Below are 15710 nucleotides of genomic sequence, written 5' to 3'. Positions count from 1 at the left end.
GCGCCTGCGCAGAGTCAGACCGCGTCTTCGGGCTAGCGGGGGCGGGCTCAGGGTCGCCAGCCTATCTTCCGATGCCACTCATTGGCTGAGAGGCGGAGCATGGGCCAGATCCGTCTTTGATTGGGCAACACGCGAGCAGGTGGGGCGTTGAGGACCAATCGCCGGTCCCGCTGCGGCGCGGGTCTGGAAGGCCGGCTGCCGTGGGTTGGGGTCCCTCTGTTCTTCGGCCATGGCCTCAGAGAAGCCGATCGTGGTGGTGACTTGCACCGCGCCCGTCAACATCGCTGTCGTCAAGTACTGTGAGTGGTGGGCTCGTGAGGCGCAGGATCTAGGGGCCCTGCGGACAGGGAAACTGAGGCTGGGAGGAGCTTGTTTGGGCGGTGGACCGGGTCCCCGGCCAGCGGCAGGTGGGCTGGGCCCTCGTGTGGACGTGGTTGTGGGTACGCGTGCAGATGTGGGGACCCTCCCGCGGTGCGATCGCGGAGCTGGGCACCACGTGCAGCCAGGAGACCTGGGGACGTGTTTCATACAGGACGCCGGTCCCCGTGGGGGCTTGATTCCCACGGCCACGCCCACCCTGCCACCTCCACCTGCTCTCGGTGTCTGTCTTGTTCAGGTCTCAAGAATGCTCCCGGGACTGGCTCCTCTCCCTCACTAGTTTCTGGAGAGTCACCCGCGTGAATCTTGGAGTCCCCGGGGGGAGGGGCCACAATTTGCTTGGCAATATGCCTTTGCAAGGCAACTGGGCTGTTTCCAGTTGGGATCAATTATGGAAAAAGCTGCTGTAAACTTTTGTGTTCAGGTTTTTGTGTCAATGTAAGTTTTCATTCTTCTGGATAAATGCCCCAGGAGTACACTTGCTAGGCCATAGAGTGGTTGCATATTTGGTTTTTTAAAGAAACAAACTTCCCATTTGGCTGTACCATTTTTCATCCCCGCCAACCACATATAACGGTATGGGTGATCCAGCTTTCTGGCACGCATTGTTGTCACCAGCTGTTATTTTGGCCATTCTGATGGTGACATCACACTATGGCTTTAGCCTGTTTCTTCTGCTGCTCGGTGATGTTGAACAGCGTTCTGTGTGCTCATTTCCTCTCCGTGAGTCTTAGGTGAAATCTCTTTTCAGGACTTTCGTCCACATTCTAACTGAACTGTCTGCTTTTTACCATTGAGTTTTGAGAGTTCGTTTTGTATTTTAGATAATAATCCTTGCTACATACAAGGTTTGCAAATATTTTCTCCCGCCGTGTAGCTTCTCTTTTCATCCTCCTAACAGAGCCTTTCAAAGGGTTGAAGTTGTTAAATGGTGGTGGGGGCCAATGTGTCATCTGCTCCATCCTTGGTAGCAAGTCAGAGACGTCTTGATTCTAGCCCTTCATCCTGAGGAGTGTTTACTATGTTTTTTCCTAAAAGTTTTAGGCTTTTACATTTTAAGTTGAAGTCTGATCTATTTTGAGTACTTTTGTTCAAGACATGAGACTGAGGCGTGGCTGTGTTGGGCCATGGATGTCCAGTCACCCAGCGGCATTTTCAGAAGAGGCCGCACGCCTCCTCCAAGGAACTGCTTTTGCACTTTTGTCAGCAAGCAACTGGGCATGTTTATGGGGGATCGTTCTGGGTTCTCCTGGGTTACCTACCAGGATCGTTCTCCTCATGTCCTGTAACTGTCCGCCACCCCAAAGACGAAGGTGGGGACCCTTTTGTCCCCACCTGTGCCTAACAGTGGATCTGAGATTTTGGACTTTCTGGAAGGTTTTCCGTATTTGCTGTGATATGCAGGAGTGGAAGAGCTCAGCAGAAGTGGGGGTAATTCCAGAGTGTCTCCCGGGGTATAAGCAGGGAGATTTAAGAAATTTTCAGTAAATGGGGCTTCTTCTGTTTGGGAGGGAAAGGGAACAGACTTAAATCAGAGCACTCAGCACCCAGCAGGCACTCCAAGAATACTTGCTGAATGAGTGAAAAACAAAACAGAAGCAGTGAAGCAAAGGGATGGACTGGCCTCCAGCTCTGCTCTCAGGAGCTAAGTGAAGTACGGAGCAATCGACGAGGGATTCCTGAAGGCAGGGGCACAACAGGAGGGGGACTTAGATTGTGCAGTGAAAGAGCAAGATCCAGGCAACTTCGGGATCTATGAGGTGGCGGTGGTGGTGGGGAGGGGCAGGGAATTGGTGGGCGAGAGCAACAGGGTGCTGGTACACTGGGCTGGGACACTGACTGGCTTTGTGGCGGGCCGTCTGTTCCAGGGGGAAAGCGAGATGAGGAGCTGATCCTGCCCATCAATTCCTCTCTGAGCGTCACATTGCACCAGGATCAGGTGAGCATGGGTTGATGCTACACATCGAAAAAATATTTACAAAACCCCTGTTTACAGATGGTAGCAGTACATCTCCAGCCAACGAACGCCATCCGTCCCATCGCCCACTGTGAGGTGTGCTCAGCACACGGGCACGTACATGCTGAGCCCTCCTAGGAGGTCCCTGCCCTGCATTCTCTGCTGGGAGATGGGCGTGTGGGCCCTGCCCTGTGTAGTGGACACCCACGGGGCATCCCCACCACTTGAGCCTGGCCTGCCTTGGCCTCCACCTCCACGTCCCTGTTCTCTAGCAAAGCCACTGCCCTGAGCCGGCGACTAAGAGGGACCAGGGGAGGAAAGGCCCCACAGAGAGGGGGGCTTGGCCGGTACCCACCACTGAGGTGCCCTGAACTTTCTTTCCCAGTTGAAAACCACCACGACGGCCGCCATCAGCAGGGACTTCACAGAGGACCGGATTTGGCTGAATGGCCGGGAGGAGGATATGGGGCACCCTCGCCTCCAGGCCTGCCTGAGGGAGAGTGAGTAGGTTCCTTGGGGATGCTGGGGTTAGGACAAGCCTGCCCCTACCCCTGTGCTGCTTCCTCGCGCTGGGTGGGTCTGAGCGCACAGAAGCCGCTGCTGTCACCTGCCCCTCCCCACCTCACATCTCAGGGGCCGCCGATGCTTGTCAGCCTGGCCAGGTCTGGGCCTGGGGTCTCCCGAGAAGGGGGAGGTCTGTGTAAGGAGCTCGGGCAGAGGCCAGTCCCCCTGTGCTGACCCAGGCATCGTCTCCCTCCTCGCAGTCCGCCGCCTGGCCCGTAAGCGGAGGAGCGACGGCCATGAAGACCCACTGCCTCTCAGCCTCAGCTACAAGGTTCATGTGGCCTCGGAGAACAACTTCCCCACGGCTGCAGGCCTGGCCTCCTCGGCTGCAGGCTATGCCTGCTTAGGTGGGTGCCCCAGGACAGGTCCCAGTGCTTGCCCTGCATGCAAGGCCACGGCCTCAGCCATGTCGCACCTCTGAACGCTGAGATATTCTGGGGGCTCTGAAGGGAGGACCTGGCACATGACAAAATCCCCCTCAAACTGGCTTAAACTAAGTGAGGGTGATTTCTTGGCTTACGTAGCAGAACCCCAGGGCTGTGGCTCCAGGCTCCAGGCTCTCAGACAGCCTATTAGAAGCCCATCTTGCTCCTTCGGAATCCCTGCTCTGCCCTGCCCTCCTGTGGCTCAGTCTCTAGCAGGACCCCCCACCCCAAAGCTGGGGGCAAAGCCGGTCACCACAGCGGTGGGTGGTTGGGTCACGTCCTCCACGTAGCCCTGAGACCAGTGAACCAGGGCAGACAGCTTGCCTTGTGGACACCCCAGGGCCGCATCCCGGCATCATGCCCTTAAGAAGTCCTGGCCTACGCCCAGCACTGCCAGCAGCCCCAGGCCTCCTGGTCCCCAGAGGGCTCCTCCTCCCAGCAGCTCATGTACCCTGAGAGCCCTCTGTGGAGGCTAAGCCTGTGAGCACATGGGTGCTGAATGCCAGCCACGGAGCTGAGGGCCGAGGCTCCATCCCCCAGGTGCCCCCCTTCTCTGTCACTGAGCACAGACCACTCCCCCACCCCCAGCCTATCTGAGCCTCCCCCACCTCCACCTGCAGCCTACACCCTGGCCCGGGTCTATGGGGTGGACAGCGATCTGTCGGAAGTGGCCCGCAGGGGCTCAGGCAGCGCCTGCCGCAGCCTGTACGGTGGCTTTGTGGAGTGGCAGATGGGTGAGCGCCCTGATGGGAAGGACAGCGTCGCCCGTCAGGTGGCCCCCGAGTCACACTGGCCGGAGCTCCGAGTCCTGATCCTCGTGGTGAGTGGGGGGCCCAGCCGGGGTCGAGAGGGCCTTCCCAGGCTCCCTGGGCCGCAGGCATGGTGAAAGCCTCCCTCCCTCACCGCAGGTGAGCGCTGAGAGGAAGCCGATGGGCAGCACGGCAGGCATGCAGACCAGCGTGGAGACCAGTGCCCTGCTCAAGGTGAGGCCAGTGGGCAGCTGGGCGGGCGGCTCCTCAGGGGTGCTCGGAAACCAGGCTCCACGGCTCCATGCAGCTCACAGGCTGGCCATCTGCCTTGCAGTTCCGGGCAGAGGCACTGGTGCCGCCGCGCATGGCCGAGATGACCCGCTGCATCAGGGAGCGCAACTTCCAGGCCTTTGGCCAGCTGACCATGAAGGACAGCAACCAGTTCCACGCCACCTGCCTGGACACCTTCCCGCCCATCTCCTACCTCAGTGACACATCCCGGCGCATCATCCAGCTGGTGCACCGCTTCAACGCTCACCATGGGCAGACCAAGGCAGGTGTGGGGCTGGGCGTCCCAGGCGGGCTTCAAGGAGCCTGCTTTGCTGGGGGCTGCGTCTCCATCTCACTCTCATTGGTGGCACAGCCACCATGTTGGAAAAACTCCACTCCCCATCCTGAGTGGGTGGCCCTTGGGTCCTGGAAGCTGGTTTGAGCCCATCTGACTGCCCGGTTCCAGGTGGCGTACACTTTTGATGCGGGTCCCAACGCTGTGGTCTTCACTCTGGATGACACCGTGGCTGAGTTTGTGGCTGCCGTGAGGCACAGCTTCCCCCCTGAGTCGAACGGAGACAAGTGAGTTGCAGGCCCCCATCCAGGAGGCCGTGGCAGGCAGCAGCCATGAGGACCACAGGCAGTGTCCCCACATGTGTCCCCATGTGGCTGTGGATGCTCGTCCACTTGGCCCAGCCTCAGGGGCACATACGTGCCTGTCTCCAGCGGCCCCTGTGATGACGAAGGTATCTGGATTTCTCCCTCCCAGCTGTTTAAGGGGCCCTGTTCTCAGTGTGGGGACACTTGACCCACTAGCGATGTGAGAAGCGTGTGTGGGTTCTTTTTATCTGTCACCCTAAGGAGGCAGTGAAGCTTCTGGTAGGTGGAGCTGAGTACTGCTCCCATACTGTGTAGGATGGGCCCCACAATTGAGGATGTGGGGGCTCTGGACTCATCACCCTGGTTACCGCGGGGGTGGTTTGTGAGATTAAGCTTGAACTGAGGCCGTTTCTTAAGCTGTGTCCCCACGGGGCACGGCAGCATGGTGGGCCAGGGCGAGGGGCAGTACTATAGCCTCGTGGAGGTCTCCTGAAGCCCTCCCCTCAGAGACAGCTAGGCCTTGGCTTTCTCACTCCGTGTGTGCCTGTACCCACCATTTAACCACCTCGAGGTGTGCAGCCCAGTGGCGTTAAGAACAGGCTGAGCACCCTTGTTCATCAGCCCCAAAGCCCCAACCCCGCTGGCAGTCACGACCCCCAGCAGTCCTGCATCTGCCTGTGCTGCACACGTCCCACCCCTGCCGTCCTTGGACTGCAGTCCAGCCCTGCCTTCTTACCCCAGGTTTCTGAAGGGGCTGCCCGTGGAGCCCGTCCTGCTCTCAGATGAGCTTAAAGCTGCGCTGGGCATGGACCCCGTCCCTGGCAGCATCAGATACATCATTGCCACCCAGGTGAGTCCTGGCTGCACACCGCACGTGCCCTGCAGGCTTGCCCCAGGGCATCCACAGGAGGGTCAGTGAGGTAGCTGTGACCCTGCTCCTTGGTTTCACAGCACCTAGTGTTCCCCTCAGTCACTCATGAAGGATATTTAAGGACTGATGGATGCCTGTGGTATGCAGGGGTGGGGCTGGACTGTGGGGTACCCTCCAGAGCAAGTCAGGGTCCCATTTGACTCCCAGACCTGTGACCTATGCTCCCCAGGCCTTGGCCTCTGCCGACCGCCCTGGACTTGCTGTCCACGCCATGTCTTCCCAGAGGGACTGAGGCTCTGCCTGAGGATTGGGCCCTGGGCCCAGCATCACCAGGGTGTCTGACCTGCCTGCGTTTCCTGGAAGGGCAGGTGCACTCTGTCCCTCCCTGATAATAATTTCTTAACCCCACAGGTGGGACCCGGGCCTCAGGTCCTGGATGACCCTGGCGCTCATCTCCTGGGTCCTGATGGTCTGCCAAAGCCAGCTGCCTGAGCACCTCTTTGATGGGGCCCGGCCGCCGCTGGGAGAAGGGGCCGCTTCGCTGGGACTGGGAGCTGGGTGTGGTGGTCAACAGGCCACGCTTTTTGGGATTTGTGGGTGACTGCCTGCTCTGGGCCGGGCCATGTGCTGTGGCCGAACTGGGCGATGGAATGACGCCTGCAGCCACCCAGGTGATCAGGGGCAGCCCCCCAAGTGCCTCACCTTTCCCTGACCTGCACCCAGTGCTTGCTGAGATGGGGACCTGGACCCCAATCCAAGACTAGGGGACTGAGCCGGCAGGGAGCTGCTGGTGCATCGATCATGAAGGGCTCTAGGGCCCTGGACTCACGGCCACCCCACTGCCACAGGAGGTGATGGCATGTCGGGGTACCCCTCAGAGCTGGAAGCCGGGTCACCGTGCAGGGGACGACCTCAGGACAGCTCCATGAGGTGCTCCCCCAACTCTGAGCCCAGGCCCCTGAGCGGGTGCAGTGTTGTGTCTGCGGGACCGGGGAGCAGTGCCAAGGCCAGAGTAAAGACAGTTCGAGGACTCCACCTGGCCTGGTGTGCTTTCTGCAGCCCTCACCCAGGGAGCTGGGTGGCCATTGTAGGGGGCGGGGCTGGGGCCTCCCTGCCATGGGTGGGATGCTCAGCACAGGCCACAGCCACACAGTGCTGGGTGGACGTGGTCACTAAGGCCAACAGGCTGGGGAAATGATTCGGGTTTGGCTTTAAGCTCGGTCCATGTCCCCCTTCCAAGTGAGTTCCATTCTTCTCCACTGTCCTAACCCAGCTGGGGGAAGTAGGGGGAGGGCTTCTGAGCCCTCTGACCTTGACCCAAAAGGGAGTCCAAGGAGGGAGGTGACAAAGGACAGGGCCCAGCACTACTACATTCTGGGTTTTCCCAGAAGCTTCCCATGCTCACCCGCCCTTCCCCCCAAGTTAGTCCAGGGTTACCAATGGGGCCAAGGCCACCACACCTGCACTAGCGCAGGGCCGGATGCGGTCGGCCTCCCAGGAGGCTCCCCACGAGGTCAGGGGCTGGCCTGAAGCCCTGCTTCCCCTCCAGGAGTCCAGCTTCCCCTCCAGGAGTCCACTGAGGCTGGGCTGGCTGGGCCTGCAGGGGAGGAAGACCTGAGGTCCCGTGGAGGGAGTGGGGGCAAGGCTCCAGGGACCCCATCTGCCGCCGGCCTGTCACCTGGGGAACCGGGTTGGGGCGGAGCCAGCGGCGGGGCGGGGCGGCGCCGGAACTTGGGGAACTTGGGCGGGGCGGGAGGCTTGCTGAGCTCTGGGGCCGCGGGGTCTGAAGAGTCCGAGCCGCGTTCGAGCAGATCTGCCGCCATGGGGCAGATCGAGTGGGCCATGTGGGCCAACGAGCAGGCGCTGGCGTCCGGTCTAAGTGAGTGGGGAGCGCTCGCACTTTGGGCGGGGGCTGCAGAGGGACTGCTGAGCCTGGGGGCGGAGCGCCTCGGCAGTGCAGGGGGGCGCTGGGGCTGGGGAAGTAGGGGCCTGGAGACCCCAGGCTGCGAGAGGTAAAGGGGGAAGGACAGGCTGGAGAAGGGACGGGAGCAGGGGTCCTGAGGAGCCACAGACACCCGGCTGGAGCCTGGGGTTGGGCTCCGGGCCCGGAGGCTCCAGTGGGCGACCTGCAGCGCCGGTGGGAAGGGGGCTGGAGGCCTCTGTTGGGAGCAGGCTGCAGCCGCCAAGAGGAGCCTTGGGGCTGGGGAGGGGGATTCAGGGCCCTCCTGCCCCTGCACCCCGTGCACACCCACACCCCCATCCTCTGCCCTCCTCCTCCCCCGCCCCCCCCCACACACACAAAAGAGGAAGTTCAGTCTGGGGAAGAAGCGCTTGCCCCCGTGGTTTCCGGAGAACTCACCGCCCAGCAGGGCTGGGAAAACCCAGCATGACCCACCCTTGCCTGGAGTGACCCTCCTGCCCTCGGATGGAAGCTCCTGGGCTGCGGAGGTGGGCTCCTCCTGCCTCCTGGCCAGGGGCTTGGTCCATGGAACTGGGTGACCGCTCTGTCTCCCGGGGCGCAACCCTGAGTCTGCTCAGAAGGACATTGCACAAGGCAGCTGGGGACGACCCATGTGACCCCTCCCACCCAGCTCCCAGGGCCTGCTTCTGGGTAGGAAGGCGGCCGTCCCCCCCTGCTTCCCTGTGCTCAACTGCGGTACGCACTTGGACTCAACTTCTCAGGAGAGGGTGGGGCCTGAGGCTTGAGGAAGCCGCCCGTGGCTCCGCCCCTCCCAGGAAGGCCCCGCCCCCAGTGGGAGTGGGCGGGCGAGAGGACCCGGGGATAAAGTGTTGAGGAGGGTCTCAGCCACCGCATCTCACCTGGGACCCACCCTGAGGCCCCCACCACCAACCTGGGGACTGAAGGAAGGAGCCTGCGAAGCTGGGCTGCGTGTGGGGAGGGAGTACTTTAAGGTCACATTTTGGGGGGTGGGCAACTTTGGGGTGCCAGGCAGGGCAGCCCCCTTCTGGCTTCTAGATGGTGTAGAACCCAGTGGGTCAGTACATGGCTGTCCTTGCTTCTGCCCAGAGCTGTCTTCTCCCTCTGCTCTCCACCCCTCCCCATCACCACCGCAATGACTACTGCTCGTCTTCCTTCACAACCTTCTGGCTCTAAATTCCTCCTCTTGCTAACTCCTGACTCAGTACCAACTACAGGCCCCATGAGCATCTCAGCCCACCGGCCCTTTATGTTGTAGAGAATTGCATCTAATCAGATCACGGTCCCTCTATCTCCCACCACTCTGCCCCTACCCCTCTGGCCTCGGGGGCCCACCACCCTGGTGTTTGCCACAGGGCTGGCTCCCCCCACTTCACCTCTCTGCCCACATCCACCTGCTCAGAGAAGTGTTTCCAGAGTTCCCAGCCTGACAGCCACGCCACCCACCTCATTCTCCATGATCTGAAGTGTCTGTCCCCATCGAGAGACCCCAGCCCCCTCTGAGAGCTGAGGCTACTGCTAATGACGCAGGCTCAGGCCAAGGAAATTGCATGCCCAGGTTGAGTGGACGAGCCACTGCCTGAACACAGGAGCAATGGCTCTTCCCTCCTCCAGCACAGCAAGTGTGAATGAACGTGACACCAGCAGAAGGCCAGGGTTCAGGGGCTGAAGGAAGGGACGGGGGGTCAGAGCTTTTACCTCGTGGGACTCTGAGGCCAGACCGGGAAAGGCTGCCTGAACTAGAAACAGACCAAAAGATCGTCCCCTCCAAGGAGTTGTGTTATCTGCCACCACAGCCTGGATGAAGAACGTCACAAGGAAGACAAAACCGCTGGAAACTCAGGCCTGTGCTACACACGGGACAGGGGCTGCCCTCTCCCACTGTGCTGCAGGGACCACCAGCGAAGTTCAGGTCATCAGAAAGGAGTGCTGAAGGGCGTGCTCCAGCGAGGGCGAAGCTGGATCCAGAGGGAAGATGGCTATGCCACTGTGAAGACACTGACTGTAAATAATTAATAATTGTGGCTAATTTGGGGTGAGATTAAAGATAAACCTTCTAAAGTCCACATTTAGTTCAGGAAGAGGAATTTTAAAATTACAGTTTGATCAAGTCAGTAGAAGGCAGGAGAAGCAACAAGAAAAGCTTGTTCAAAAAAAAAAAAAGAAAGAAAAGCTTGTTCAAGAGGAAACCCAAGTAAGATAACAAAGTAAGTTATTTGTGATCACAGTCAATAAAATGTGTCAAATTCACTATCAGATTGCTTAAAGGGTGAAGAATTTAACTCCATCAGCTGATTCATAAAGGGCCAACACTGGAAGCAACTGACATGTCCCAAAGGCTGCTGGTGTTGCTGCTAAGTCGCTTCAGTCGTGTCCGACTCTGTGCGACCCCAGAGACTGCAGCCCACCAGGCCCCCCGTCCCTGGGATTCTCCAGGCAAGAACACTGGAGTGGGTTGCCATTTCCTTCTCCAATGCATGAAAGTGAAAAGTGAAAGGGAAGTCGCTCAGTCGTGTCCGACTCTTAGCGACCCCATGGACTGCAGCCTACCAGGCTCCTCCGTCCATGGGACTTTCCAGGCAAGAGTACTGCAGGAGAATGCATAAATAAATTGTGGAAAACTACCCGATGAGACAAACAGCGAGCTGAAGCTCTGTGCAAACCACCCCAGGAAGGGCCTGGACCAACCTTCTGTCAGCAAAAGAAGAGCCCCCAGGAAACCTGGGGTGGGGGAGAATCTTGATATGGGTGGAGGTCACATGATGGGGGTCACACGTGTTAAAAGTCTGTGCACTTTAGGTAATTGTGATACCTCGGTAAGTGACTGGAACCCTGAGGATGGGTGGCCGTGACGGAGTGACAAGTGTGAGTGTGCATCACGCCTCTGAGCGGTACGCTGAAGCTACCACTGTAGAAGAAAATCACTGGGGAGGAACGGGGGCGATGCACATGCTCACAGCAGGTGGGCTGTGATCAGGTGCACACAGGGCCAGAGAGACCAGGCCCACCGACCCGGCATCACACAGAGCACACGAACAGGACCAGTCCACACACCCGGGCCGGGAGAGAGGGTCCATGCAGCTGGTACAAAGTCAACCTTAAATGGTTGGTGGTCCTTAAATGCACTGAGCAAACGCTCAGGGTGCCGCGGCTCACAGGCCTCGGGGGTGTGTCCAGGCTGGAGCCAGGCCCTGCCTCCCTCTCAGCAGCTCCTCAGCCCCCTCCCTGCCTCAAATGCTGCTCTTGGGGAAGGGTCCCAACGCCCATGCCTACAGCCACCCCCATCATCTACCAAGGTCTCCCCCGCCTGGGTCCCCTTCCTGGGCTAACACGGGGGTGGACAGGGCAGCTCTGTGGTGGACTGGTGGCCCCCCTTGGGGAGGGAGCCCTGGGGAGGTGGCCAGAGCCCCTGCAGGGATGGGGTATGGCACCTACTAACCTCCTTCTCCTCTGCCCACAGTCCTTATCACCGGGGGCATCGTGGCCACGGCCGGTCAGTTCACCCAGTGGTACCTGGGCGCCTACTCCATGTATCCTCTTGCTGCAGACCCAGATCGGGGTTGGGGCCAGAGAGGCTGCTGCCCCTTGAAGGCAGGAGGGGCTCCGAGCAGGGAGGTGACAGAGCCTGGGGACCTGGGCCCTGGCAAGGGAGGGAGGTGTCCGCGGCACCTGAGGGCTGACACTGAGGCCCGAGAATGCTCGGGGTCCCTCCGCATTCCCTTCTATCAGTCACCCTCCCCAGCTGGCCGGGCCTCCCCAGGGGACCGAGCCCCTCTTGTCCCGGCCAGTCCAGCTGTTACAAGCCGTCCAGACGCCAAGGCAGGCATTGGGGAGGGAGGCTGCCCTGTTGGAATCCTGTGGACCTCAGGCAGTGGCCACACCTCTCTGTTCTCTCATCAAAAGAGCTGACTCCCTGGGGCCTCTCAGGCTTGATCTGGGCTGTTCCTTAACCTCCGCTTCAGAGCAGCGGGCGTATTGGTCTGCCTGCTGGAATACCCTCGAGGGAAGAGGAGCAAGGGCTCCACCATGGAGAGGTGGTGAGTTTCCTTCCGGGCTCTGGGCACCACCCCCCCACCCCCACCAGCTGTCACTACGAGGAGCCTGTCACTCCTGTCTCTCCGAGGCTCCAGCACTAGCCCACTCAGGATCTGCCCTGCCACTGAGCCTGAGACCCCCTCCCCTCCCCGGGACGAAGAACCGGGTGGTCTGAGAGGCTGCGGCAGGTGGAGGGTGACATGGCCTGTCTCCCCCTCCCGCCTAGTGGACAGAAGTACCTGACCAGAGTGGTGAAGCTGTTTGGGCCCCTCACCAGGAACTACTACATCCGGGCCTTCTTGCACCTCGGGTGAGCCTGCACCCACTTGGGACCCCCCAGCACCACCGGCAGAGGACTGCTGGGGTCAATCAGGCCCCTCCCAGCCCAGAACCCGTTCCAAACAAAAACCCATGTCCCAGGCTCTGCCAGGGGTTCCCCAAACTTGTATCTGCCATTAACACTTCACCCCAGCCTGATAGCTTAACTCAGGGGTAATCGGTGCCCCGGGCTCAGCTGCCCACGGTGAGTCTGTTGGAGACACCGCCATGCTGCCGAGACCTCTTCCCAGGGTGGTGGCCAGGGGCCAAGAGCCCTGTCCTAAGACTCGGGAAGGTGCAGACCAGGTAGAGAACAGCTCGGGGTGGAGTTAGAAGTCCAGCCGTAGCACTGGGCCTCCCCTCCATTCAGGGTCCTGCGATCCTGTGCTGTCTGACCCGGGCCGGGGGCGGGGGAGCTGCGGACCCCCTCTGACCATCCTCTGTCTCCCCTGTCCCTTCTGACTGCCCTCCACCCCTACTCCAGGCTGGCGGTACCTGCTGGCTTCCTGCTCGCCACCATCCTGGGGACAGCCTGCTTGGCCATCGCAAGCGGCATCTATCTGCTGGTGGGTAGCATCCTTGCAGTCAGCCTCAGCCTCATTGCTGGCCCTGCAAGCCGAGCCCGTGTCCTGGCTTACGTTGTGGGGACAGTGACACTGTGGCCTCCATGTGTGGCCCATCTAATGTGCTAGCCACTCCCCTACATCCTCCTGTAACCCATGCCACAGAGCCTCGACAGGGGAGGGGGGAACCCCACTTTACAGACAAGCGGCAAAAATTCGCAGAGGGGACTTGGCTGGCCCGCCGAGCCCTGCTTGAAGTGGGATCCATTGCTGAGTTTTCTATCTAGTTCAGGGTGCTGCCAGGAGCACTTCCCTGGGACTCATGAGCCTGGGTGGTGCCATAAGCCACTCGGGGCTGGGTTTGCCTGGAGTCCAGGTTATGCAAAAGGCCCCTTAAGGCCATCTTTATAGCAGGGTGGGGAGGCTGGGAGGTGGGGAGGAGGGGGCGGGGAGCTACAACAGTGGAGGGGGGAGGGACGAGGATCCCTGCCAGGCACAGGTTGCTGAACGCCCACTGTTCGCATGCTGCCTGCCGCCGTCAGCCCACAGGCATGGGTTCCAACCCAGACACAGCCTCCAGCCTCCCAGAGTCAGTTTTGACTCGATTGCTCTACTAATTCCAACTCCAGGCGCCCACCTCGTACATCGCAGCTGAGTCCTGTGCCGCTTGTTCCAATCTTTCCCCCATGTTTTCTGTTGGGGTTTTGTCTTCTTGTTAGTTTGCAGGAACCGTGAGTGTGCTTTCATTGTGAACCCTTTGTAGGTTTTAGCTTTTGAGGATACTTCCTCTCTGTTAGGGATCCTTGGATTCTTCACTGAGCAGAACACAAGTTTGTCATCTAAGTTGTTTTTCTACTTTATGGTTTGTGCTTTTCTCCCCCTGCTGCCTGTCTGCTGTATTTCCCTGCATTATCTTCCTTTAATTTTCTAGCTTTAGCTTCTGGGATAGAGTGTTCTAGTCTTTAACTTAGGAGGTGTGATTATAGAACCTCTTTTCATTCTTATACTTCATAAATTATATGTCGTCACTTTTTTTTTTTAATCAACTATTATGGGATACAAAGTTAGAGATATACATTTCTAGGTCCACTTGGCCTATGGCTGTGGGGCAGGCCCAGGATTCTGCATTTCGGCAACTTCCCTGGGCTGCAGTCTCCCCCCTTGACATGCCTGGGCCCCTGGCCTCCCACACTGTTCCTGCCACCCCACCCCCGACCCCCACCCAGAGCTGCTGGCCTCAGTTCATCATCATGCCCCTTAGGCCTGGGCTCCTGTTCTGCTCCCAGCCCTTAGTCCCTGGGAGGAAGCCTGGTCTTGGGCTGTGCGCCTGGCAGTGGCCTCCAGGGGTCATTCAGAAGCCCCAGAGTTCCACTGTCCCCCTCTCGAGTTGAGGTGTCTCCTGGCTGGTGAGACAGCTGGGTTCTGACCATGTAGCCTCAGGCCTGGCACATAACCTCACTGAGCTACAGCCCCTCAGGTCTTGCTGAGCTCAGTCCTTTTCTGTACCCTGGCGGGGGTAGGGGAGCGCAGGGACTGGGTAAGGGGGCGGCCCAGGAGGACCCACGCCCAGCCTGTGTGTCCTGCAGGCAGCCATCCGTGGGGAGCAGTGGAGCCCCATTGAGCCCAAGCCCAAGGAGCGGCCGCAGATTGGGGGCACCATCAAGCAGCCGCCCAGCAACCCTCCACCCCGGCCCCCAGCTGAGGCCCGCAAGAAGCCGAGTGAGGAGGCGGCGGGGGTCCCCACGGGTGGCCCCCAGGAAAACCCCATGCCAGTGAATGACGAGGTCGTGTGACCAGAACCTCAAGCCGCTCTGGCCCGCTGAAGCTTTGAAGGTCCTTCCTCCTGTGGGCAGGCTAGTGGGTGGGTGGGGGTGTGTGGCGCCCAGCCAGGGGTGTCCCCTTTCCTGCAGCCTCCTTGGGGTTCCTTGACAGCAGGGCTGGGGTCTCGGTGCCTCGCCTGTTCCATGAATCATGTACCTGGAATTCCCTGTGTTTGTGTTTCTGCTCTGGAAATGAATGTCTCGGGTCTGGGGGGAGGGCCTGTGTCCTCCCAGATCCCCCATCTGCCAGGGCTCACCTGCTGGAGCACCCCTCAGACCACCCCAGGGTTGATGTGCCATAGGCAAGACGCCCGCACAAGAACTTCCGCCCACTCTGGGTCGCCAAAACTGTTACCAAACCAAATGCAGGTCCTCTTACCCCCGTGCAGCAAAGCGAACCTACTGACTTGGGTCGTGGTGAAGGAAAGCGTAGCATTATCGCAGGTGCTGAGCTAGGAGGCCAAGCGGCTCATGCTCAGAAGACCCCCAGCCCCCTCATGGCTTTCAGGGAAAGGTTTTTAAGGACAGTGAGGGAGGGTGGTGGGTAATCAACAGACAAGAGACCCAAATTTGGTTCCACAACACACACACACACCACACATGTCCCCTGCTTACTCCAACACACCACACAGACACCATACAAGCCATGGCAGGGGCCCCAAAGCTCATCAGCTCACACCCAGCCTGCGAGGCCCTTCCTTCCTGGATACTCAGTCCCCCAAAGTCTGGGAAAATCCTTCAGTCACTGGCCTCCTGCTCTCACAGTTTCAGAACCGGGGTCTCTGGGACCTCTGTCCCGGAGGGCACCCTGCCCATCAACCAACACTCTGTCTTCAGCATAAATCCAGTGGGCTCACCGTTCCCCACCCCCTGGCTACTCCCAGCACTACCTGGGCCTGCCCAGTGCCCGGCTCAGAGCCCAGAGACACACAGGGCAGACCCCACCCTACCCCCAGCCCCACTGCTCTGGACCCCATCACCCTGCCCACTGGCCTCCAGCCACCCTGACCTCCCAGACACAGCCTCTGCATGGTCCGCTCCCTCTGCCTGGAGCACAGGGCCCTGGGTGGCCAGCCGGGTCCTCCCCAGGTGGCCTCCACTGCAGCGCCTCTCTTCCTGATGTGTTCACAACCAACAGGCCAAGCGCTTTGCCACGGGTCCTGCGGCCGTGAGCCACCCTCAGGGCGGCGGGGGGCTGCGCGTTTTGTCACTGCTCCATTC

At 59.9% G+C, this 15710-nt stretch overlaps 2 protein-coding genes across 2 annotated transcripts; both read left to right on the top strand.

Moving 5' to 3' along the window:
* The first annotated feature begins 141 nt into the window (after positions 1-141).
* MVD (mevalonate diphosphate decarboxylase) lies at positions 142-6849 on the top strand. The gene is made up of 10 exons (XM_019979798.2): positions 142-299; positions 2247-2317; positions 2721-2835; positions 3100-3246; positions 3945-4144; positions 4233-4307; positions 4408-4626; positions 4810-4925; positions 5685-5793; positions 6226-6849. The coding sequence occupies exons 1-10, from the start codon at positions 230-232 to the stop codon at positions 6304-6306; spliced, it is 1203 nt and encodes a 400-aa protein (XP_019835357.2). The 5' UTR covers positions 142-229; the 3' UTR covers positions 6307-6849.
* A 686-nt stretch (positions 6850-7535) lies between these two features.
* On the top strand, positions 7536-14652 carry CYBA (cytochrome b-245 alpha chain). The gene is made up of 6 exons (XM_019979799.2): positions 7536-7693; positions 11214-11283; positions 11716-11790; positions 12015-12098; positions 12591-12672; positions 14256-14652. Exons 1-6 carry the CDS (start codon positions 7636-7638, stop codon positions 14460-14462), a joined length of 576 nt encoding a protein of 191 aa, XP_019835358.2. The 5' UTR covers positions 7536-7635; the 3' UTR covers positions 14463-14652.
* Positions 14653-15710: the final 1058 nt, after the last annotated feature.

This window comes from Bos indicus, chromosome 18, assembly GCF_029378745.1.
Source record: "Bos indicus isolate NIAB-ARS_2022 breed Sahiwal x Tharparkar chromosome 18, NIAB-ARS_B.indTharparkar_mat_pri_1.0, whole genome shotgun sequence".
Taxonomy (NCBI): Eukaryota; Metazoa; Chordata; class Mammalia; order Artiodactyla; family Bovidae; genus Bos; species Bos indicus.
This window is presented reverse-complemented; position numbering and strand designations above follow the sequence as displayed.